Source organism: Pongo abelii, chromosome 7 (genome assembly GCF_028885655.2).
Source record: "Pongo abelii isolate AG06213 chromosome 7, NHGRI_mPonAbe1-v2.0_pri, whole genome shotgun sequence".
Classification (NCBI taxonomy): Eukaryota; Metazoa; Chordata; class Mammalia; order Primates; family Hominidae; genus Pongo; species Pongo abelii.
Window position 1 is genome coordinate 128,846,230 of NC_071992.2, and position 24,813 is coordinate 128,871,042.

The 24,813-nt window shown below is 36.4% G+C and overlaps 1 protein-coding gene across 4 annotated transcripts in view; it reads right to left on the reverse strand.

The window, feature by feature from the left end:
* CSMD3 (CUB and Sushi multiple domains 3) overlaps window positions 1-24,813 on the reverse strand; it is a 1,211,731-nt gene that overhangs the window by 444,901 nt on the left and 742,017 nt on the right. For all 4 annotated transcript variants that reach the window (XM_054518783.2, XM_063726791.1, XM_063726792.1 and 1 more), the window contains 3 exons: window positions 23,684-24,010; window positions 20,832-21,026; window positions 950-1,088 (listed from right to left, as the gene is read on the reverse strand). In XM_054518783.2, coding sequence (XP_054374758.2) covers window positions 950-1,088; window positions 20,832-21,026; window positions 23,684-24,010 — 661 coding nt within the window. The remainder of the gene's footprint in view (window positions 1-949; window positions 1,089-20,831; window positions 21,027-23,683; window positions 24,011-24,813) is intronic.

Below are 24,813 nucleotides of genomic sequence, written 5' to 3' on the forward strand. Positions count from 1 at the left end.
TGTCTAAGGTTTTTGTTTTAACAGTAGAATGAACCCATGTGAAATGTTTAATACTTTACCTCTGTTCAAAGTGGAATCTGTTCTCTCCCATGCAAATGTTAACACTAGCATGGATAGACAAATTCAATGAAGGACCTTTTGAGTTAGGAAAGAATCATGTTAGGTTTGTAAAATTCAATCTTCAGTCAATAATAAATATATTCTGCTGTACTTATATGTTTTTCATGTGGATCTAATGCTTAAATAAGTTTTTTTGTTCATCTGTTTGTTTTTTTAAGAAAGGGGTTGGGAGATGAGAGAAGTCAATGATATAATTGAGAGATTATATAGATAAATCTATTTTGATTTGTAAATTGTGATTCAATAACATAAGAGAAGTTTCATTCTTTTAAGGTTTAAATATACAATATTATAGCCTTTTACAATATAGTTTATTTGATCAGTAATACTAATTTTTCTAGGGGAAATAAAAGGTCAGTTGTTCCACCATTACTACATACTACATGACAGTCATTTTCAGAAGGACTTACAGGTGAAAGCATATGGATAGTGTGCCTAAGTGTCTTAGACTGCACTACAGTGTTGATTTGAATGTATTCACAGCATTTCTGCCTCTTGAAACCTAGCAGAGCAGAATTCACAGGCCCTTCAAAGTATAGGACAACTAAACTCATTAAGTTAAAGGTCACATGTTCATATCTTAGTAGTACATAAAGCAAAAAGGTCGATCTTGCATATTTCAATAGTACTGATACAGCATTAAACAAATAGAAAATTAACTTGGAAACAGGCTGAAAGGTTAAAAGGGGGCAAACATATGGAAGCATTCAAAGCACAGCAATTGACTATTACAATAAAATTAAACATTCATTTGGTAAATGCAAAAGAGAATGTCAACTAATCTTTTAGATAATATTTTCTTTAAAAGTAGGAAAAATATTTGTGAGACCTTTCAAATGTAATTTTGATAGAGTGTCCAGGTTCAGCTTCAATCACCCACTCACAATTCAAAGAGTCTTTGTAGTATCCTGGCCATCCTGGTGAGAGAATCACTCCACTGGGAGCTGAAAAATGGCCACCACATGGGGCTGAAAAATTAAATCAGACAACAAGTAAGAATAAAACATTCAAGATAAATCACAGATATTATTCTTAATACTAACACTTTTAAAAACAAATCTCTGCATATCCTTACTAAATAGTTAATACTATTTTTGAAAGCAATAGTACATCTAGTCAATTACTTCTGTTAAATGATTATTTTTCTAAAAAGGTAATTTACTTTTCAAAATATGAAACAGCTACATTTAGCATGTCAGGTAATAAACTGCTCCTCCTTAAGTCTCTGAATAATACCCCTTACATATATTGTCTCTCCATCGTCATCTTTGTATTCAAAGCTTGAAAGAAAACCCAAGTTGGTTAGCTTTGGTTTCTTTCTCTTTTATTTTCTTACTTATGTTATCAAATTCTACTAATTCATCTTATACACTAACAGTTTGTGCTTCCGTCTTCCAGAGTCACTACTATAATTCAAGCCTTCATTGATTCAGCTTTTTACCTTATTTCTCATCTGCTATTTTCTTTCTTACTTTAGTCCAGCTGTCAGAATAAGGTCCTCCAAATTATAGTTTCATCATACCATTTCCTAGACATCTAGCCCCTTTCTTAGATTTGTATTTTGATCTCTTTTCTTTTTAATATCAAATTTAAATATTCTGTTTATCATTTCAAATATTGTATCCTCCGATTTTCCTAATCTCACACACAATTGAAACCACAATGATAGCATTGTAGTTCTAGTAAGTGATTAGGTCATTTAGTGTAAACGCCTCATTTTGGAGACCTGTAAACCAAGTTTTAGAGACAGCAACTTGCCTAAGGTCAGTAGGTTGAAAAGTGTTAAAATCACTTTGAAGTCAACTTTTGCAAAACAAAGCCTTAGTACTGACCCTCTTCCATTATTTCCTGTATTGGTAAATGAAACCACCATCTGTCCAGTTGCATAAACTGGAAAGCTAGAAGTATTCAGTTTTCATACTTACATTATTTTTACCATTTACTCCCATATCCAACCCATCCTCAAGCTCACTCTTATTTCTCTAGCTCTATGGATTTCATCTTAGTTTCAAATAACATCATCTCATCCTTGAAGTATAGAAATAACCTCTGAACTGGTCTCTGCATTTACACTATTCTCCATGCTACAGATACAGTGATTTTTTTTTCTTTTTAATTCACAAAGCTTACCATGCCCTTCAGTGACAACTTTCTGTGTTTCCTGATAAGGCTCTGTAGGATCTAGCTGTTGCTTATTCTCTAGCCTTGTCTCAGAACTCCCCTCCACTCTGCAGCCCAGCTACATTAGCCTGCTCTACTTTCAGGAAGTATACACAGAAGAGAAAATGGAGGAAAGAGTATTTAAGATGTTGAAAATTATCAGGAAAGAAAAAAGGTCTAAATGTATACTAGATGAACTTTTTAATACATCATTATTTCCAGTGACTTATCACATCATTTTCTTTAAATCTTCCCATTTAAACTCTTACTCATGGGTTTATATTTTTCCTAGCTTATTTCTTTCTGTTTTGCCTTACAGAATTTCTGAAAACAATTGCTCAACACTATTTTACTCCTTTTTATTCTTTAAATAACTTGATGGAACCCAAATGAAATAGTAAATATTTATAAATTGGCCTAGGAATTAAACATTACTGTAAAATTTCCATTTTTAGTAAAACATTTTCTATGTGAAATTGTCAAAAGATGTTATTTGTATGACAGAGAACTCTCGTAAAAACTAAGTTTTCTTCCTTAGAAGAATTTAATTTTGTTTCTGAAAAAGCTAATTTTAAAGGAGGCCATTTTTATGAGGATTATTTACTCTTCCTAGTTATGATGACTCATAATGGGTTTCCTGTAGGGTTATGTATTTCAAAAATGAAATTATGTGCATAATAGTCACTTAAATTACCATATTTTACAAGACAGAGCTAAGTATTTTAGTGACAGAAAGCCCCAAAATATGGAGTATTTCTGACATAAATCTTTATTATGTCAGCAACTCATATTGTTCCAGAAAAGTATTCATTCATTCAACCTAATCATCATTAGACGAGGTAATTAGTCATAAAATTAACAATTGAGTAATGGGCCATAAAGAATTAAAAAGTAAAGTACTGAGAAGCATTCTGACTAGCCACTCAGTGCAAAATGTGAGGGAGGCAGAGTTAGAAGGGGTCTTTAAAGTGAAGAAGTAGCCTAAAGATGTGATTGATTGCTGTTTGTTTCCTAAAATGACTCTCTGGTATAGTGACCCTGCTTGTGGTTCTTCTCCTACTTATGACATTTTCTGAAGTAGCTACTTTCTCACTTAAAGGGTTGGAATTTCCCAAAATTATTCTTCCAAAAGTATAGGAACCAACTCTCTAGAAGGTCTGCCACCAAGAGGGGAGAGACATGCTTATATGGGTCGGTCAGCAAAAGTCTCATGATTAAAGTGACTCTCAGGCACATGAGAGGAAAATGTCAGTAAGGAGACGCCATGGTGTAGCAACAGTGGAAGAGCATGGAATAGATAACATGCAGGAGAAAGGAGAGACTAAATGTAGAAAAACAAAACAAAAAAAACAGCTGAAGAAAAAAAAAGCTGCCCAGAGTTTTGGAACAGAAACCTAAAAATGTTATTATTATTATTATGTATTTATTCTTTTTTTTTGAGATGGAGTTTTGCTCTTGTTGCCCAGGCTGGAGTGCAATTGCACAATCTCGTCTCACTGCAACTTCTGCCTCCGGGTTCAAGCGATTCTCCTGCCTCAGCCTCCCTAGTAGCTGGGATTACAGGCACGCACCACCACACCCAGCTAATTTTTTGTATTTTTAGTAGAGACGGGGTTTCACCATGGCCAGGCTGGTCTTGAACTTCTGATCTCAGGTGATCCACCCGCCTTGGCCTCCCAGAGTGCTGGGATTACAGGCATGAGCCACTGCGCACTGCCTAAAAATATTATTAATTACAAATATTTTATCTGTAAAGAAATCTAACTGCAATACGAGTAAAAGACAACTAAAAAAAAAAGTTATCCAAACTTAACAATATTGCCATATCCATATATTGCCTATGTAGTTAATTATGTACCTACTGAAATTTAAGAAATTCTTATACATTTTTTTAACCAAAAATGAGCTTGTGTATCTCCAGGTGTGAAGATACTACACTTCAAAAAGGATTTCTCTAAAAAACAATAACTACTCTTGGCTGAACAAGAAAAATTTGGGATATACAGAAAGCAAAAAGGGGACCAAGGCCATAAAGAAGCACTTTCAAAGTCCCATTCATTCATTCATCTTTTATTCATTTATATTTCAGTTCTTCAACATACCATTGTCTGACAGGTGTGTGCCTGTGTGGCATTTGTACTACTTCTACTAATGAACATTTATGGAATGCTTTCTCTGTGTTAGGCACTCTTAGATTATTTTATATAATGCTCAAAATAATCTAGCCAGATAAGTACACTATTATAGATAAGAAAACTGATGTGTAAGGAATTTAAATAATTTGCATCTGAACTGTCAAGGATTTGAACAAAGGCAGTCTGACTCTGGAAAAATTCTTTCCAACTGACATTAAGATAGTCTTTTTCCTTTCCTCCCAGTGCCCATGGTGCAAAAGACAGAAACATTAACAAAACGTAAAAATGTCAAGTTCTATAACAAAGGTATGTCCACAGTATAAGGGGCCTAGAAAAGGAAATGAATAAATGTTTCATGGAAGAGATTCTGTTTAATTTGAAGATTAAAGAGGATGAAATCAAGAATGAGTCAGAATTCACCAAGACAAAAACTGAGGGAGGATATTGTAAATGAAAGCAACATCATATGCAAATGCATAGAGGATTGAGTTAGCATAAAGTAATGCAATTACCTTTTCTGGGGAATAAAGAAGTGATGAGAGAAAATTAGAAAAGGACCTGGTTTGCTCCAGTACGGAAAGTGAACCACGGCAATTGAAAAATTGTTGACAAAGGATATATATACACACACACACATATATAGACAAAGGATAAGATTTTCATTTAAACGAAACTTTCATGTAAAATGGATTGCAGCAGTACACCTGGATTTAGTGAGATCAGTTAGAAGATTGTTACAACTATCTAGAAAAGGCATTATCAGATTCTGAAATAAGGCTGTAGCAGAGATAGGCAGAATATGCAAGGTATTGAGGAAGGCAAATCAAAAGCATTTATTGACGTGCAAAGAGTGAGTCAGAGGAAGGAGTCTAAACTGGTCCTTGAGCCCTTGGCATGTGCAACAGGGTGGACGGTGATTCCATTCACCAAAATGGGAAACATGGAACAGGGAGGAGTTTCATGTGGAAAGTTAATGAGATTCAGTGCTAAAATGGAAGGGTCTGTGAAATATCACAAGAAACAAGAGAAAATAGAATCCGGAGCTCTTGGCTATCGTAGGAGTGATTTTCAAAACTGGTTGATGTTCAAGTTTCCACATAGGTTGAAGGTAAAGGTGAATATTTAGAGGAAAAAATGAAAGAAGATTGAATATGCAACCCTTTGAAAAAAGTATTTTAATTTAATAAAATTAAGTAGGTATTGTCCAACAGTCAGTATATCACTACACTGAGAAAAGGGCTGAGATGAATTATTTGTTTGGGTCTTCCTCTCACCTAAGTATGTGAACTGGGATAATTTTAGCAAGTAAAAGTAATAAATTCCTAGGTTTTAGTGGAAAAATAGAATAGTTTATATCTCAGTTGACTGAGATAAACTTTAGTTTAACTAAATTTAGACAGGCTTCTTCCCGATTCAAGACCCTCCTTCCCACCTTCCTTTCCTAAAGCATTTAGTTTAGAAAACTTGTTTGTTTGTTTTTTTCCTCTGTACCTTTGAAATGTAAATTTTCTCCCAGCCTCTTACTAGTTTTACGACCCAGGAATGTCTTTTTCAATGACCTGGGAGCCATCCCTTTGAAGCACCCTTATTTTCCAGTCTCTCTGTGGGAGAGTGGGAAGCTAACTTCAATAAGCTCCAATTATCAAACATAAATGATCTAATCACATTGGCCAACCTACCCCCTAACATGCTCCAGTACTTTTCTACTAGCTCACCCCAATGCTTAAAAACCTTGTCTCTCTTTCAAAGGAGTTGAGTTCAATTTTTCTTCTCCTTTACAATAGTCTCAAATAGTCTTGCTTACCTGTTTAACTCTGACAGAGAAATTTTTCTTTGACACACAGATGCTCCTCAACTTATGATGGAGTTTTGACTTATGATCATGACTTGATCAGAAATATGGACTAGGTGGTGGCAGAGCTGAGACTCAAATTCAAATTGTTAAATTCCTAGTTAATAATTACTTCCACAATAGATTTATTATTTTTCCAAAAGGAATGTTTATTTAAACATTTTATATTCTCTTTACCATTGGTTTAGTGAAGACAGAAATAGATGAAAAGTCAGGTGGGTAGAATATTTAGTCCAAAGGTTTTTAGTATAATTTTGAGGCTCTAACCCCATTTTAAGCGCCTCTCCACTACTATTTATTATTCATTTTTTAATTAATTAAATAAACATTTAGTTTCTGCTACTATGCCTAAGATACTGTGCTAGCTGCTGAAATTGAAAAAAAAAAATCTATGTGACATTATATCTGCCTTCAAGAGATACACATTTTCTACAAGGAAGATTGATACAGTTAACATGAAACATGATAAGTACAGGCTTGAGCTGGGTAATTAGCCTTGAAATATAGGGCAGGGACGGTACTGTCCCAGGGTCATTAGGAAAGAGTCCGAGTAGGAGATGTTGTCAAAGAAGAGTTTAGATTAAAAAATGAATACAAGCAAAATAGGCTTAACAGAAGGGGGGACAGAATAGGCAGAGGTAGGAAGTAAAAAACACTAATCTGTGTGGGGGAAAGTCAAGTGGTTCTTTGCTGTTACAACTTATTGTTAGTGGAGGCCTAAGGAGGAGCAGTTCATGGGGACCTCTGGTTACATGCAGTAATTATTGCTTTCAAAGACTTTCAAACGTTAGTGGCCATCTACTGAGCTTGTTAAAATGCAGATTCCTGTATTGTACTTCTAATAGTTGTAAGATGGGACCCAAAAATCTGCATGGTTGACAAGATCCCCACCCGATCCCTCAGGTCCTTTTATTGGTTAGGTATGTGGACCACACAGGAAATTTAAGGGATGTGGGTGTTCTGCGGCTCCAAGACTCCCTTGGTTAATCTCTCAGTTTTCTGGGATAAGGAAGTTATTTGGATATTTTAGTGAAATACAGGCTGTTGCCTTTAATTCTCCTTTTTGTAGCAATGAAAACAACAATAAGATATATAAATTCAACATAGTTCATTTATCTAGTTTTATTTTTCTAAGGCCTGAAGAACGTCTGTTATAAATAATGTGAGTTTGAGTGCTGGCTCAATTTTGTGTTACTTTAAGAAGAAAGGATACATTCAAAGAACCCACTGTGTTTTAAGACCTTGATGAAAGAATCAGAAGTGCTTCAGACTGCATTCAGATAAAAATTCTCTTGAATAAAAATGCTAAGGAGTGCTGGTACTCCACAGCAGGAGATGCTCTTCCATCTGAGAAGCGGTACTTATGTGCTCAGAAGGAAGTTGGGGACCACGGGCTGAGCTAGGTTTTGATCACAGGGATTTTGCCATAGGTGAATTAAAGAGGTGAACATTGTAGCATTTGGTCTGATAAACAGCCCTTTTGTGGAGTTGTGCTTGATAAAATCTAGATGCCAATTCAAGGACAATCAGACAATGACAGTTCCATTTTTTTCCTTAAAAAAAAAAAACTTGCTTTATGGTTATACGTGTGGTAAGTAATCACCAGCTCTCTCAAACCTCAGCACACTGCATCACGGTTCAAAAAAAAATTACAAGGAACAAGTCAGGTATGTATCTAGGATAAGAAGAGAAAGACAGAAACATGGTAATTAAGGAGCCAAAATAGAGTCCATTTCCATAACTACTTCTATCCCTCCCTGTACCCAGCTCCACAAAGATTAGAAGCAAAACCCTGCAGATGGCTATTAAATTAGATTATTCTATATTAGTCCTTCAGGAGACAGAATTTAATAACACCTAAATAATTAACTAAAGGAGGAGTTCATTTTTAGATATAAATATATATAAATGTGTGAATACATATCTGTTTATAAGAACTACAAATCAATTCTGATCTGTGTATCAAATTGTTACTCTAATTGCTTCCTCAAAAGAACTCTTTCTAAAAAGAATGTAATGTCTGTGAATGAGAATGGCTTCCTTTCCTCTGAGACTAATTGAGATTCAAGAGACAACCTCTTATCCTCAAAGGGAAAGTTCATCAGGCATGCAAGTCCAGCCTTATCTTCAAACAGTTCTCCCGGGACTTCAGTGCCATCCTATTCACTCAAAGAATTCTCTTAGATGTCCCATTAGGGAGTAGGAAGGAGCACAAGCCACAGCTATGCAGGGAGTTCTGTGCTGAGGGCAAGGGAGTTCTTGCTTGAGTAAGCATTTTATAGAACATTCTAAAGTTGGTGAAGCAAAAACAGAAGACTTTTCTTTTTCTAATTACTGCCTTAAAACACACACTGCCAAGTCTCTTTCTCTCCTCAAAGAGCGTGTTAAGCAGAGCCTCTAGTTTTCTTATAACTTCTAGTATTTAAAAACTCGATCCAATTCAATTTAAAACTCTTATCTCATTCTCTCCATTCACTCACCCAAGGTGCCTCTGAGTAGTGGCCAGAGAGACTTGGAGGATAGGGAAGAGCATGCTAAAGGAATGCCAGCACTTTCAGATTCATTCCTCTACTTACTTCAGCACTTGGAGTAGAGAAGGTATTATCACTTATTTTATATCTTGTCCTCTTCCTTTTACCTTTAGATCCTGTTTCCTGTGGTGAGTTAGGGCTGGGATGAGGTGAAAGGTCACAGTCCTTTCCTGGAAGTTATTGCTTTCCTTGCAAACCTTTGTCTGGTCACTGGTGCCTCCCTTTTGTCAGGTATGGAACATGTTGATTCTCCCATGAGAACAAATGAGTTGTTTGCAAAGGCCAAGAGTGAGGAGAATGGCTTCTCACTGCACAATTCCCTGATAAAAGAGAAGCTCAACCTTTTGTAGTTGCCTGTCTGCTCCCATCCCTGACAGCACATGCTATAACGTGTCCGATTGTCTTTTCCTGTGGCCAAGCCTGAGTAATTTCTTTGGTATTCATTTGACGCATAGGAAACTTACATCATTGACTAACCAAACTGTTTGAACTAAACAGCTCTCCCTCTCTCCAACCTGTCAGCTTTTCACCAATTTCTTTTCTTTTGTTCAATAGGCATAGAAGGTAGATCAGCAAGCTCATTGTATAAGCAAATATCCACCTGGGAATTCTCTTTCACACAAACATCTCCATTCTCTAAGAGGGATTCTTTTGCAGCCCTTTCCCTCAATTTGGCTTGAAGATAAGGAGACCAGCACTTTCCTTCCTCTAAGAAGAATGAAAAACCAAACAACTTATGATTCAAACAGTTATAGATAGATGGATGACAGAGATAGACAGATATACAGATTAGATAGATAAAGACATATAGATCTCCCTAGCTTTTGCTGCTTAACACATTGGAAGTGGGATGGCAGAGGTTATGATTGAGATAAAAGAATCAGCTAGAACCCACTTAAGCTCTGGAGGGGTGTCTTGTCCTTAAATTTTCAAGAAGAGGAATATAGATAATTTTTTCTTCTTCACTATAGATCTAAGTCGCCAAAGCTAAAGCAGCAGGAAAATTTAGTTCTCCACTTTGTTAGTCACACATTTATTCCTATGGTTTTCCTTGTCAGGAGGGCTGCAAATATAACAATGTTCAAAATCATTTCGGGTGTCCACAAGAAAGAGGCAACTTTGCCAGTCTTAACCCAGAGTCTTAGTTAAATCATCAGCTTTGAGGCAATAGCATTCATTAGACTCTTCCAATGTATTTCACTAAATGTAATCTCCTTTATCTATAAAGCAGACCCATGAATGTATTACATCTAATCATATTCAAGAACATGATCATGTAATCCAGAAGGCCAATATTCATTTCCATTTTTGTCAGGGAGATTGCTTTAAATCAAAGGGGGCACTGCTGACTACAGTGTAGGGGGCATGTGAGTCAGAGTGAAGTAAAAAGGACAAGAGAAGCAGAAAGCATATATGCATCAGAGCCTTCTGAGACTCAGAGGAGAAATAATTATGAGGAAACTAATGGTTGGGCACAGGTGGACTGAACAACAAGCTATTTCTAATTTGAACTACAAATTTCAGTATCTGCATGGGATCTGGAAGGAAATGACAAGGTACTGCTTAGGGGAAAAAATCACAGGGAGCAAGTCTCTTTAGAGAAGAATGGTATATCACTTTGGCAGCTGTGTTGAGAATAGAACTGAATAAAAGTAGAGACAGAAGCAGTGAGAGCAGTTAGGGGGCTACGGATTAATTAAAGCCAGAGACAAAGGTTGCTGGGACCAAGATGTCAGCAGTGGAGGTAGTAAGAAATACTTGGGTTTTGAATGATTTCAAAGGAAGAGCTAGCCAGTTTTTCTGATGCATTATCTATGGTTATGACAGAAAGAAAGGAGTCAGGAAAGATTTGATAAAGACCGAAGAATTTTGGCCTGAATGACTGAAATAATGGAGTTGCTATTAATAATGGAGAAAGTGAGTGACAATAGCAGGTTTAGAGTGACGCGGGGAGACAGATCAGTTTCAAACAGGGTAAGTTTGAGATGCCTATTAAACACTTAAGTGCAGATGTGGAGTAGGAAGTTGAACATATAAGTCTACATTTCAGGGCAGAGAACCAGGCTAGAGATGTAAATTTGAGAGACAGCGGCATGTAGATATTGTTTACAGTTAGAGACTGATTGAAAAATCACCAATGAAATGAATGAAATAGACAGCAGAACATATCCAAAATGTAGCTCTGGGACATGCACTTAAACAGATCACAGAGAGGAGGAGAAACCAGGAAGGGAGACTAAAATGAGCCTGAGTAGTATATTTAATAAAATAAAATTTAATAAGATATATAATTTTTAGACTTGTCTAACTTATTTTTCCATAAACAGTTAAATAATTGTATAACTTTAAATTATTGAGGAAATTTTGATTTTAAAACAAAAATGGTATGAATTTCAGATTCTATAACAAAATAATGAATACACTAATGCATCTTTCATTTTTGGTCTGCAATAAAATCCTTTTCAACTTTCAATCTACATGAGTATAGTTCAGTAGCATTTTATTTTAAAGGCATTCACCAATGAATAATAAATCTTTATATTCAGGAACTGTTTCCTTCTGTGGCTGCAACAGAGGAGAATTAATTTATGTCCAACTGTCTTGCTTTTTAAAACAGAAAACTCTAGATGACTTAGTCCTCACTGCTTGACACTTAGAAAGATAACTTTCTTGTTTTATACTACATCTCATGGCCTGGTGTCCCTTTCAAGTTCTTTTGGGATTCACTGGCTGGCTTATTACTGGCAAATTCAGAAGCGGGCTTTATAAAGTAGAAATGTAACTCAGAGAGTAGCTGAGAATATATGTCAAAAACTTGCTGTCTCTCTTCTTGTTGTTTTCAAAATCAGTATGTAATTTATTACAACAAGGTGAAGAATTTATTCACCAAGCTTCCAAGGAGATAGAATGTCAACCGAAAACCATTAGAATGGAATTAATGAATCTTTCCTGGGTTCAGAGTACAGTGGAGTGGATTTTCTGGTAACTTGAGGATTATGTGTGTGACAGAGGAACTGAATTCATGTGAACAAAGACATGGGCCCTGGAAAGTAAAATAGAAAGGGAGAGAGAAGAAGAGCTTAGTGATGGGAGGACTGTGTGTGTGTAAGCATAGGGGAAGACAGAAAGGGAAATAAATGATAATGATGATGGTGGTGATGATTTTTACAAGCTATCTTGAATGGTGAGTGAGAAGGGGGAAAAGATGGCCTAGAAAGGTATTTGAGAAGCCTTCTGTTTACTTCGTTGTATAAAACACTTGCATCCTAACTCAAAAAAAAAAAAAATCAAAGTAAAAATCTGTGTTATTTATCAATGCTTCTTAAATAACTTTGGTCTAGTTCTTGAGTCTGACTGAGATGAAATCATACTAGATAATTGAGCCACATTAGGAGCTAAATTATTAGCAAAATTGTACTGTGGGTAAAAATAGGATAAGACATGAGCAGAATATGAATGCAAAGCCAAAAGGATATTGCAGAGAGTACTTTGAATTTGAAATGATAATTTGGGGGAGAATGCACAATTCAAGATATGATGTTCCAGCTAGACTCTAGGTGCTAGAAGATTGGACTTAAACAGTGTTACACAACTTCACAACAAAAAAGAGTAACTCAAGAAACTTTCTCCTGAAATAACTACTTTGCAAAATGATTCTTAAGGCCCTAAAGGATATCCAATTTCTTGAGACATTGATGTGCTTTCTTAGAAGGAATAGAGGTTGCTGTCCAATATATGATTTCTGAACTGCTTCACTGGCCTAGCACAATGGATTGATTGCGGCTCTTTTCTAATGTCCATGAAGGTATTGTATAAGCTAATGGAAACATTGCTCTCAGGTGTCAATAATATAATTTTTTTGTATTATTTATGCTGTTTTTAAGCAGATATTTATCTATAACTATGTCTGTATAAAAAGTGGGAAAACACACCTGTCCCTTGGAAGGGTAGCCTGCTTCCTTTAGCCCATCTAATTCATTTCTGTTACTTCCTTGTTCCTGTAAGCATTTGAGATTATGATTCCCGATCTGTGGCATTAGGCATTAGGTGCTATCTGTAGACTCAGATTCACCAAAACTACCATCTAGTCTAGTGGCAGTTGGCTTCACCAACCTAGAGGACATAAATATCTAGATGAAGTTGAGTTGAGCAAAAATTTTGGAAAAACATTTTCTGCCTGTGTGTTAAACTCACAGAACAAATTAAAAGCAAGACATCCACTAGGAAGAAGTATTAAAAGACTGGAGAATCAAAAGTACCTGCAACAAGATGATGACAGAATTACCTATAGCTAATTTACCAAATAATCACAGACACTCTCCTTTACAAACTGATCTCAAGAATCTGGTAAAGCAAATCAGAACTGAGAAAAATAAGTTAATTATGGCTATATTTAAGAAAGAAAGCCAAGTAATGATGCTCAGATCATTTGAGGTAGAAACAATGAGGCAGATACCTTTTGGCAGACAATGAAGCAGGCAGACAGTCTCAAGCCCTTGGAGTTGGCCCCTGGATGGGCAGATTTAGGTGGGCAGAGATAAGTGGGTTTCCCAAATCCCAATAAGAAAATCCCTTTGATGAGTAAAATATTACCCTTAAAGTTTGCCTTCTGTATAGCAGTACTGGTCACAAGGAAAATTCCAGTGACAAGAAATTCTGTGGGATTTTACTGGTTGATTACAGGATTCTGGAATTTTGGGGGTCAAGGATGGTTCCAGTTTGCATTGCCTGGTACAGTAAAGGAAATTCAGTTGCCGCATGTTCCCTTGAAAAAAGAATTAAGTGAAAGGACTATCTTAGCTAGGTGCCGTGGCTCACGCTTGTAATCCCAGCACTTTGGAAGGCCGAGGCAGGTGGATCTTCTGAGGTTGGGAGTTCAAGACCAATCCTGGCCAACATGGTGAAACCCCATCTCTACTAAAAACATAAAAATTAGCTGAGCATGGTGGCACACATCTGTAATCCCAGCTACTCGGGAAGCTGAGGCAGGAGGATTGCTTGAACCTGAGAGGTGGAGGTTGCAGTGAGCCAAAATCGTTCCACTGCACTACAGCCTGGGAGACAGAGACTCAATCTCAAAAAAAGAAAAAAAAAATGGAATGTCTTACTCATATTTCAGGAGACACACATACACACGCTTAAGTGGAGAAATAAAATTGAAATGCTGTTATGTTGTGTCTCATTTCCAAATTTGAACTAATTTACAGTCCCAACAACAGTGTAAAAGTGTTCCTATTTCTCCACATCCTCTCCAGCACCTGTTGTTTCCTGACTTTTTAATGATCACCATTCTAACTGGTGTGAGATGGTATCTCATTGTGGTTTTGATTTGCATTTCTCTGATGGCCAGTGATGGTGAGCATTTTTTCATGTGTTTTTTGGCTGCATAAATGTCTTCTTTTGAGAAGTGTCTGTTCATGTCCTTTGCCCACTTTTTGATGGGGTTGTTTGTTTTTTTCTTGTAAATTTGTTTGAGTTCATTGTAGATTCTGGATACTAGCCCTTTGTCAGATGAATAGGTTGCGAAAATTTTCTCCCATTTTGTAGGTTGCCTGTTCACTCTGATGGTAGTTTCTTTTGCTGTGCAGAAGCTCTTGAGTTTAATTAGATCCCATTTGTCAATTTTGGCTTTTGTTGCCATTGCTTTTGGTGTTTTTGACATGAAGTCCTTGCCCATGCCTATGTCCTGAATGGTAATGCCTAGGTTTTCTTCTAGGGTTTTTATGGTTTTAGGTCTAACGTTTAAGTCTTTAATCCATCTTGAATTAATTTTTGTATAAGGTGTAAGGAAGGGATCCAGTTTCAGCTTTCTCCATATGGCTAGCCAGTTTTCCCAGCACCATTTATTAAATAGGGAATCCTTTCCCCATTGCTTGTTTTTCTCAGGTTTGTCAAAGATCAGATACTTGTAGATATGCGGCGTTATTTCTGAGGGCTCTGTTCTGTTCCATTGATCTATATCTCTGTTTTGGTACCAGTACCATGCTGTTTTGGTTACTGTAGCCTTGTAGTATAGTTTGAAGTCAGGTAGTGTGATGCCTCCAGCTTTGTTCTTTTGGCTTAGGATTGACTTGGTGATGTGGGCTCTTTTTTGGTTCCATATGAACTTTGAAGTAGTTTTTTCCAATTCTGTGAAGAAAGTCATTGGTAGCTTGATGGGGATGGCATTGAATCTGTAAATTACCTTGGGAAGGATGGCCATTTTCACGATACTGATTCTTCCTACCCATGAGCATGGAATGTTCTTCCATTTGTTTGTATCCTCTTTTATTTCCTTGAGCAGTGGTTTGTAGTTCTCCTTGAAGAGGTCCTTCACATCCCTTGTAAGTTGGATTCCTAGGCTTTTTATTCTCTTTGAAGCAATTGTGAATGGGAGTTCACTCATGATTTGGCTCTCTGTTTGTCTGTTATTGGTGTATAAGAATGCTTGTGATTTTTGTACATTGATTTTGTATCCTGAGACTTTGCTGAAGTTGCTTATCAGCTTAAGGAGATTTTGGCCTGAGACAATGGGGTTTTCTAGATATACAATCATGTCATCTGCAAACAGGGACAATTTGACTTCCACTTTTCCTAATTGAATACCCTTTATTTCCTTCTCCTGCCTAATTGCCCTGGCCAGAACATCCAACACTATGTTGAATAGGAGTGGTGAGAGAGGGCATCCCTGTCTTGTGCCAGTTTTCAAAGGGAATGCTTCCAGTTTTTGCCCATTCAGTATGATATTGGCTGTGGGTTTGTCATAGATAGCTCTTATTATTTTGAGATATGTCCCATCAATACCTAATTTATTGAGAGTTTTTAGCATGAAGGTTGTTGAATTTTGTCAAAGGCCTTTTCTGCATCTATTGAGATAATCATGTGGTTTTTGTCTTTGGTTCTGTTTATATGCTGGATTACATTTATTGATTTGCGTATACTGAACCAGCCTTGCATCCCAGGGATGAAGCCCACTTGATCATGGTGGATAAGCTTTTTGATGTGCTGCTGGATTCTGTCTGCCAGTATTTTATTGAGGATTTTTGCATCAATGTTCATCAAGGATATTGGTCTAAAATTCTCTTTTTTTGTTGTGTCTCTGCCCGGCTTTGGTATCAGGACGATGCTGGCCTCATAAAATGAGTTAGGGAGGATTCCCTCTTTTTCTATTGATTGGAATAGTTTCAGAAAGAATGGTACCAGCTCCTCCTTGTACCTCTGGTAGAATTCGGCTGTTAACCCGTCTGGTCCTGGACTTTTTTTGGTTGGTAAGCTATTGATTATTGCCACAATTTCAGCTCCTGTTATTGGTCTATTCAGAGATTCAACTTCTTCCTGGTTTAGTCTTGGGAGGGTGTATGTGTTGAGGAATTTATCCATTTCTTCTAGATTTTCTAGTTTATTTGTGTAGAGGTGTTTGTAGTATTCTCTGATGGTAGTTTGTATTTCATGGGATCAGTGGTAATATCCCCTTTATCATTTTTTATTGGGTCTATTTGATTCTTCTCTCTTTTCTTCTTTATTAGTCTTGCTAGCAGTCTATCAATTTTGTTGATCCTTTCAAAAAACCAGCTACTGGATTCATTAATTTTTTGAAGGGTTTTTTGTGTCTCTATTTCCTTCAGTTCTGCTCTGATTTTAGTTATTTCTTGCCTTCTGCTAGCTTTTGAATGTGTTTGCTCTTGCTTTTCTAGTTCTTTTAATTGTGATGTTAGGGTGTCAATTTTGGATCTTTCCTGCTTTCTCTTGTGGGCATTTAGTGCTATAAATTTCCCTCTACATACTGCTTTGAATGTGTCCCAGAGATTCTGGTATGTTGTGTCTTTGTTCTCATTGGTTTCAAAGAACATCTTTATTTCTGCCTTCATTTCGTTATGTACCCAGTAGTCATTCAGGAGCATGTTGTTCAGTTTCCATGTAGTTGAGCGGTTTTGAGTGAGATTCTTAATCCTGAGTTCTAGCTTGATTGCACTGTGATCTGAGAGATAGTATGTTATAATTTCTGTTCTTTTACATTTACTGAGGAGAGCTTTACTTCCAACTGTGTGGTCAATTTTGGAATAGGTGTGGTGTGGTGCTGAAAAAAATGTATATTCTGTTGATTTGGGGTGGAGAGTTCTGTAGATGTCTATTAGATCTGCTTCCTGCAGAGCTGAGTTCAATTCCTGGGTATCCTTGTTAACTTTCTGTCTCGTTGATCTGTCTAATGTTGACAGTGGGGTGTTAAAGTCTCCCATTATTAATGTGTGGGAGTCTAAGTCTCTTTGTAGGTCACTCAGGACTTGCTTTATGAATCTGGGTGCTCCTGTATTGGGTGCATATATATTTAGGATAGTTAGCTCTTCTTGTTGAATTGATCCCTTTACCATTATGTAATGGCCTTCTTTGTCTCTTTTGATCTTTGTTGGTTTAAAGTCTGTTTTATCAGAGACTAGGATTGCAACCCCTGCCTTTTTTTGTTTTCCATTTGCTTGGTAGATCTTCCTCCATCCTTTTATTTTGAGCCTATGTTTGTCTCTGTACGTGAGATGGGTTTCCCGAATACAGCACACTGATGGGTCTTGAGTCTTTATCCAATTTGCCAGTCTGTGTCTTTTAATTGGAGCATTTAGTCCATTTACATTTAAAGTTAATAATGTTATGTGTGAATTTGATCCTGTCATTATGATGTTAGCTGGTTATTTTGCTCGTTACTTGATGCAGTCTCTTCCTAGTCTCGATGGTCTTTACATTTTGGCATGATTTTGCAGTGGCTGGTACTGGTTGTGCCTTTCCATGTTTAGTGCTTCCTTCAGGAGCTCTTTTAGGGCAGGCCTGGTGGTGACAAAATCTCTCAGCATTTGCCTGTCTGTAAAGTATTTTATTTGTCCTTCACTTATGAAGCTTAGTTTGGCTGGATATGAAATTCTGGGTTGAAAATTCTTTTCCTTAAGAATGTTGAATATTGGCCCCCACTCTCTTCTGGCTTGTAGAGTTTCTGCTGAGAGATCTGCTGTTAGTCTGATGGGCTTCCCTTTGAGGGTAACCCGACCTTTCTCTCTGGCTGTCCTTAACATTTTTTCCTCCATTTCAACTTTGGTGAATCTCACAATTATGTGTCTTGGAGTTGCTCTTCTCGAGGAGTATCTTTGTGGCGTTCTCTGTATTTCCTGAATCTGAATGTTGGCCTGCCTTGCTAGATTGGGGAAGTTTTCCTGGATAATATCCTGCAGAGTGTTTTCCAACTTGGTTCCATTCTCCCTGTCACTTTCAGGTACACCAATCAGATGTAGATTTGGTCTTTTCACATAGTCCCACATTTCTTGGAGGCTTTGTTCATTTCTTTTTATTCTTTTTTCTCTAAACTTCCTTTCTCACTTCATTTCATTCATTTCATCTTCCATCGCTGATACCCTTTCTTTCATTTGATCCCATCAGCTCCTGAGGCTTCTGCATTCTTCATGTAGTTCTCGAGCCTTGGTTTTCAGCTCCATCAGCTCCTTTAAGCACTTCTCTGTATTGGTTATTCTAGTTATACATTCTTCTAAATTTTTTTCAAAGTTTTCAACTTCTTTGCCTTTGGTTTGAATATCCTCCCGTAGCTCGGAGTAATTTGATCGTCTGAAGCCTTCTTCTCTCAGCTCATCAAAGTCATTCTCCGTCCAGCTTTGATCCGTTGCCGGTGAGGAACTGCGTTCCTTTGGAGGAGGAGAGGTGCTCTGCTTTTTAGAGTTTCCAGTTTTTCTGCTCTGTTTTTTCCCCATCTTTGTGGTTTTATCTACTTTTGGTCTTTGATGACGGTGATGCACAGATGGGTTTTTGGTGTGGACGTCCTTTCTGTTTGTTAGTTTTCCTTCTAACAGACAGGACCCTCAGCTGCAGGTCTGTTGGAGTACCCAGCCGGCCGTGTGAGGTGTCAGTCTGCCCCTACTGGGGGGTGCCTCCCCGTTAGGCTGCTCGGGGGTCAGGGGTCAGGGACCCACTTGAGGAGGCAGTCTGCCCGTTCTCAGATATCCAGCTGCGTGCTGGGATAACCACTGCTCTCTTCAAAGCTGTCAGACTGGGACATTTAAGTCTGCAGAGGTTAGTGCTGTCTTTTTGTTTGTCTGTGCCCTGTCCCCAGAGGTGGAGCCTACAGAGGCAGGCAGGCCTCCTTGAGCTGTGGTGGGCTCCACCCAGTTCGAGCTTCCTGGCTGCTTTGTTTACCTAAGCAAGCCTGGGCAATGGCGGGCGCCCCTCCCCCAGCCTCGCTGCCGCCTTGCAGTTTGATCTCAGACTGCTGTGCTAGCAATCAGCGAGACTCCGTGGGTGTAGGACCCTCTGAGTCAGGTGCAGGATACAATCTCCTGGTGCGCCATTTTTTAAGCCCGTTGGAAAAGCGCAGTATTCGGGTGGGAGAGGCCCGATTTTCCAGGTGCCGTCTGTCACCCCTTTTTTTGACTAGGAAAGGGAACTCCCTGACCCCTTGCGCTTCCTGAGTGAGGCAATGCCTCGCCCTTCATCCGCTCGCGCACGGTGCATGCATCCACTGACCTGCACCCACTGTCTGGCACTCCCTAGTGAGATGAACCCGGTATCTCAGATGGAAATGCAGAAATCACCCGTCTTCTGCGTCACTCACGCTGGGAGCTGTAGACCGGAGCTGTTCCTATTCAGCCATCTTGGCTCCTCTGTCCTTTTTCTATTTTTTTTAAGACAGAGTCTTGCTCTATCGCCAGGCTGGTGTGCAGTGGTGCGATCTCGGCTCCCTGCAACCTCTGCCTCCCAGGTTCAAGCGATTCCCCTGCCTCAGCCTCCTGAGTAGCTGGGACTACAGGCATGTGCCACCACACCTGGCTAATTTTTATTATTACTATTTTTTATTTTAGTAAAGACGGGGTTTCATCATGTTGGCCAGAATGGTCTCAATCTCGTGATCTTGTGATCCTCCCACCTTGGCCTCCTAAAGTGCTGGGATTACAGGTGTGAGCCACCGTGCCCAGCCCATTTATATCTTTATAATAAAATAGATATGTATTGTTAGATACTATAGTGGAAGGAGAAATTAATATTTAGAATGTTAATTCCTTCTGTGGCAAATCTAAATAAAGGCCCCTCATTTCAGTAGATTCTAAATTTATATACTATATAATTGATGTTTTATTTTTAATTATGATCAACCTTCCTTCTTACCAACATAATTTGAGATTTTATATGAGTGTATATATACAAAAATAGGCCAAGAGCAGTGGCTCATGCCTGTAATCCCAGCACTTTGGGAGGCCGAGGCAGACAGATCACTTGATATCAAGAGTTGGCCAACATGGAAAAACCGTGTCTCTAGTAAAAATACAAAAAATTAGCTGGGCACGGTGGCATACACTTGTAATCCCAGCTACTAGGGAGGCTGAGGCAGGAGAATTGCTGGAATCTGGGAGGCAGAGGTTGCAGTGAGTTGAGATTGTACCACTGCACTCCAGTCTGGACAACAGAGTGAGAACTGGTTTAAAAATAATAATAATTCCAAAGATCATACATATATATCACACACACACACACACACACATATATATATGCCCTGAACCTTGTTGACTATATTTAATTGGAAAAATAAAAACTGAAAAAAATTAGCAAATGAGGCCTTCAGAAATCATATATTTTAAATAAATGGCTGTTTTAGCTTAAATGTGTTGATTATAATTGATCATTATCAACACATTTTTGAAAATTAGGGTGTACCATGAATAGCTAACATACCAAGAAAAAAATGAATGGAAACTATAAAGTGTATTAAACTATAACTAGGAAGTGTACTAAAGAGAGTTTACACATGTGACCAATATTTACCATTCATTAATCTTTATCTTTTAATAAGAGCTTTTTTTAAAAGGAAGCTTCTAAAAGGTTTCTAAAAATTTATTTTAACATGAAAAATTAAAAGTGTAATTTCCTTAACAAGATATGTTTAATATAGAATACCAAGAAATGTTTTAAGATAATGATTATGACAGTCCTGGTAGGATAATGTGTTTCCTGTTGTGGTTTCTTGTACATAATGATGATGAGGTTCTATTTCTCACTCACTACTACACTTACCTCCACATTTTGGAATTGGTCCACTCCACATTACTTTTCCATCCATAAGAATACATGTAATTGTTTCTGTTCCCTGGGTTTTAATAAATCCTTCTTCACAAATAACTGAAATTGAACTTCCCAATTGAAAGTTGTCCCCAAACCGCCGTGCATTGATTGGTATTCCAGGATCAGGGCATTCATTATGTCCAAATGCTTTAGAATAATATGCAAAGAAAAATACACAAACAAACAACATTAGCCAGAGAGAGATCCTTCTATATTTTGGGAAAGAGAGAGAGACAGACAGATGTTTTAAAAGGTTGTGTTTATTTCTACACAAGTTTTTATTTATTTACTTTAAATTTGGAGGTTCTCCTCTTACCATACCTGTTTGCCTGTGATGTGCAATAAATGTGAATGTTTTAAAATGTGAATTACACTCTAAAATTATAAAATTTCAAAACAGAATTATTTCTGCTTATTTCTGGAGACCATGAGACTAGCTAAGATTATGAAAATATTTCCAGTATAAGCTGGTCAGAATTTCAATTAATTAAAATGAAAAGCAATTGACTATATTCCTTTGGAAACTTTTCTTTATTTTTCTCTATTTCAAACTGGAAATAGAGAGAGAGAGTGTCTCATCGTGAGAAGTAAAGTGAAATGTCTCAATCTAGTATGAAACTGTTACAACTTTTTAAATAATTTTCCATGACATTTATTTTCTGCCATCTGGGAAAAAAGAAGAGAGTTAATTCTTTTGCAGTTATCATGTTCTAAGCACTGTGATATGTTATTATCTCATTTAATATTTAGAATAGCTGATGAGGAAAGTATTGTCATCTATTCAAAAGAGTAATGTTAGACTCAGGAAAAGTTAAGTAACTTGCCTAATATCATAGAAATAGGGCTTGATAGGATTGAAATGTATCCCCTGAACCGGCTTTTAATTTCTTCTCAACAACCTATTGTATCTTGGATTATTTGTCTCACGTCTCTCAGAAGAACAGGAGTTCTTGAGCTCAGGGCCACTATCTTATTCTACCTTGTTTCTCTCACAGTTTATATTTAGCCAAGTTACAGCAAATAGTAGGAGTATAATAAAAATGGGTTTATTTGAATTTTTCATAGATTATAGATTACATGAACAATCCAAATTTTTCTCTGTATTCATCTGAGTGACCAACTGTGTATTATAAAATTTTTATGTATTACAATATAAATGGAAGAATAAAGTAGCAAAGTCTATATGTGTAAAATATATTTTATGAGGTGCTTATAACTTATTATTATATTCATACTGCATTAGTACATGCAGTTAATTTAAATTTTCTCACTAATCATCACTTTGATGCTGGTTATAAATTGTATAATTTTACTATCTGTTCTCCTTATTTTAAATGAAACAATGCAAAAGAATATTAAGGTATATTTTAGAATACATAAAATATGTTTTATATGTATACATATTTTTAATTATTATTTTATTTTGTAATTTTAAAAACTCAATTTTGATTAAGCAGTATAACTCTAATATACAGTACCTGGTAGATATTTTTTCAGAAAAAACGAATCTCATTAGTAAGCATTAAATAAAATAATTTGCACATTATCAATTAAATTATTTACTATAGAACTGAACCACGAAAAGGGAGACCTATTTCCATAATACCCTGAAAAACTATCAACATTAAAGTTAAAAATATTATGCATTTAAGACAAAATAAAAATTGTAGATAGATAGATGCATATACATGTCTATCTTTAGACATGTACATGAAATATTTTTTTAAAAGTCTCAAAGCAGTCATTTTATACAAGTTTCTATGATACATGTCACTGCTAATTTAACTTTAATAATATGCAATTACATGTTTACAACTTACAGAGACACTATTCACCACTAGTATCATTTTGAAAATACAACTATGTTACTACCTGCCAAAGCTTAACATTGAATAGGTGAGGGTGGGAGTGAAGTGTGAAATTCTTTTCATAAAGCAATAGGAAGAGCTGGAAACTAAATCCTTTTATTATGTGACACTTAAATATAAACTCATCCAATTGGTCAATATCTGACACAGTGTAAAAGCTTCAAGGAAAAGCAATAAAAATTACTAGTATTCTATGGCTCCAGGTATAATATTTGCAAACAGAAGCATTAGTATGTAAGTGTTATTAATCCACTAAGATTTTTTCTTTTTTATGTGATTCATCTTTTTTCTATAATTATAAACATTTTTGCAGATAAATAATACTCAACATCTCACACAACAACATAAGATGTCAAGATAATTGTTCAAAAACCAACTAAACAATAATGGCTAATGTTTTTTAAGCTTTTACTAAGTAATATGTACTCTGTGCTAAATGATTCACATGCATCACCTAATTTATTCTTTATAGCAATCCATTGTGGTTTTACTAATATGGAATTTTAATTCTATGCCATGATTAGTTGTTTAATATCTATTGGTGCATGAATATCTTTAAGGGAAGCTCTATTTCTCTTTTATGTTACATACAAATAACAAAGTATGTGATCTATAATAGGTTTGAGTTTATGCTAAGATATAAATATGTTGGCTGATATAACAATTATAAATATATTGGCTTATATAATAACAATATTTGAAACATATTTCCTTGATATTGGGCCTCTCACAACAAAGGAAATGTATTAATAATAATAGGGAGTAAAACGTGATTGGAAATGAAGAAAGAAATGACCATCCTTGGCACAATGAGATTTACAGCTTTTACAAATTTTCTTAACTAGGAAACAAGAGAACCAATATACGTGATTACTTTTCAACTCAAATTTATAGAAATATATTATATGGGAAAAAAAACCAGAAACAGAAACTTACTGTTGTAAGTGATGTTAAAGCCACGTCCTGACATTGAGTGGTCAGCCTGAAATTCCAATCGCAGTATGTGACTATTACTAGTAAGATGGGAAGGCACCTCAGCCCCAGTAAAGGTTCCAAGAATTGGGGAATCTGGAGAGTCACCATCTTTAACAGCAAGGAAATCAAACTGGGATTCCAGGTCAAAGTCATTGAAAGAAAGATGTATCCGGCTCCCTGGATCAGAGATTATCGTCCAGATGCAATTTAAATTATTTCCATACCCTTCTGGGTAATCAGGAGAAAGAACTGTTCCCATTGGTGCAGTAAAGTTAGACAGGCAGGGAACTGGTGAAATAGGAAGATGATGAAATACAATAAATATTCAAAAATAATATTTCACCTTATTTTGTCATATTCTGCAATTATGATAATCAATTAGCAGTATAATAAGATAATATTAAATTATGTAAATTATAAAACAGAACAAAAAGGTTACCATTTTTACATATTGAAAAAGGCAACTAGTACTTTGGATAAACTTAAGGCTCTACCCTTAAATAATGCACAAAAATATAATTTGAATAATAGCAATTTTTTGACACATATCTTGTTTATGTTAGACTGTGTAAAGTGTTCATTTCAGTGTTTAAAAAGTGAAAAAATCTACAGAAGTTCCCACAGAAAGCAATAAGGTTCTTGAAATGATTGAAGACAAAAAATATTATGTGGATATTAACAGAACAAGAATCCGGTAGCTCAGAAAACACTCAGGGTGGTGGTTATCAATGTGTGAGTTCCATTTCTATGGTGGCAATGGATGCTCTGATAGTTTACTACACAAATAAGGAGATAAATTAACTTCTATAACAGCCATTAGTGGCTAAAACCCGAAGAACAGCTAAATGAGAGCTCTTGCATCACACTAAAATGAAGTCTTTCTCCTCCAGTTTTTTTAACTTTTAAAAACATCTGATTTGAAAGTTCACATAGGACATTTAGAAAGCAGAGGAAAAATAAAGAAACAGAAAAGAAAATGACATACTACTCAAAGGAAATCAAAGTTTAAGTATTGATATATTATCTTTCAAAGTTTTCATTACATTTTTTTTTTTTTTCTGAGACGGAGTCTCATTTTGTTGCCCAGGCTG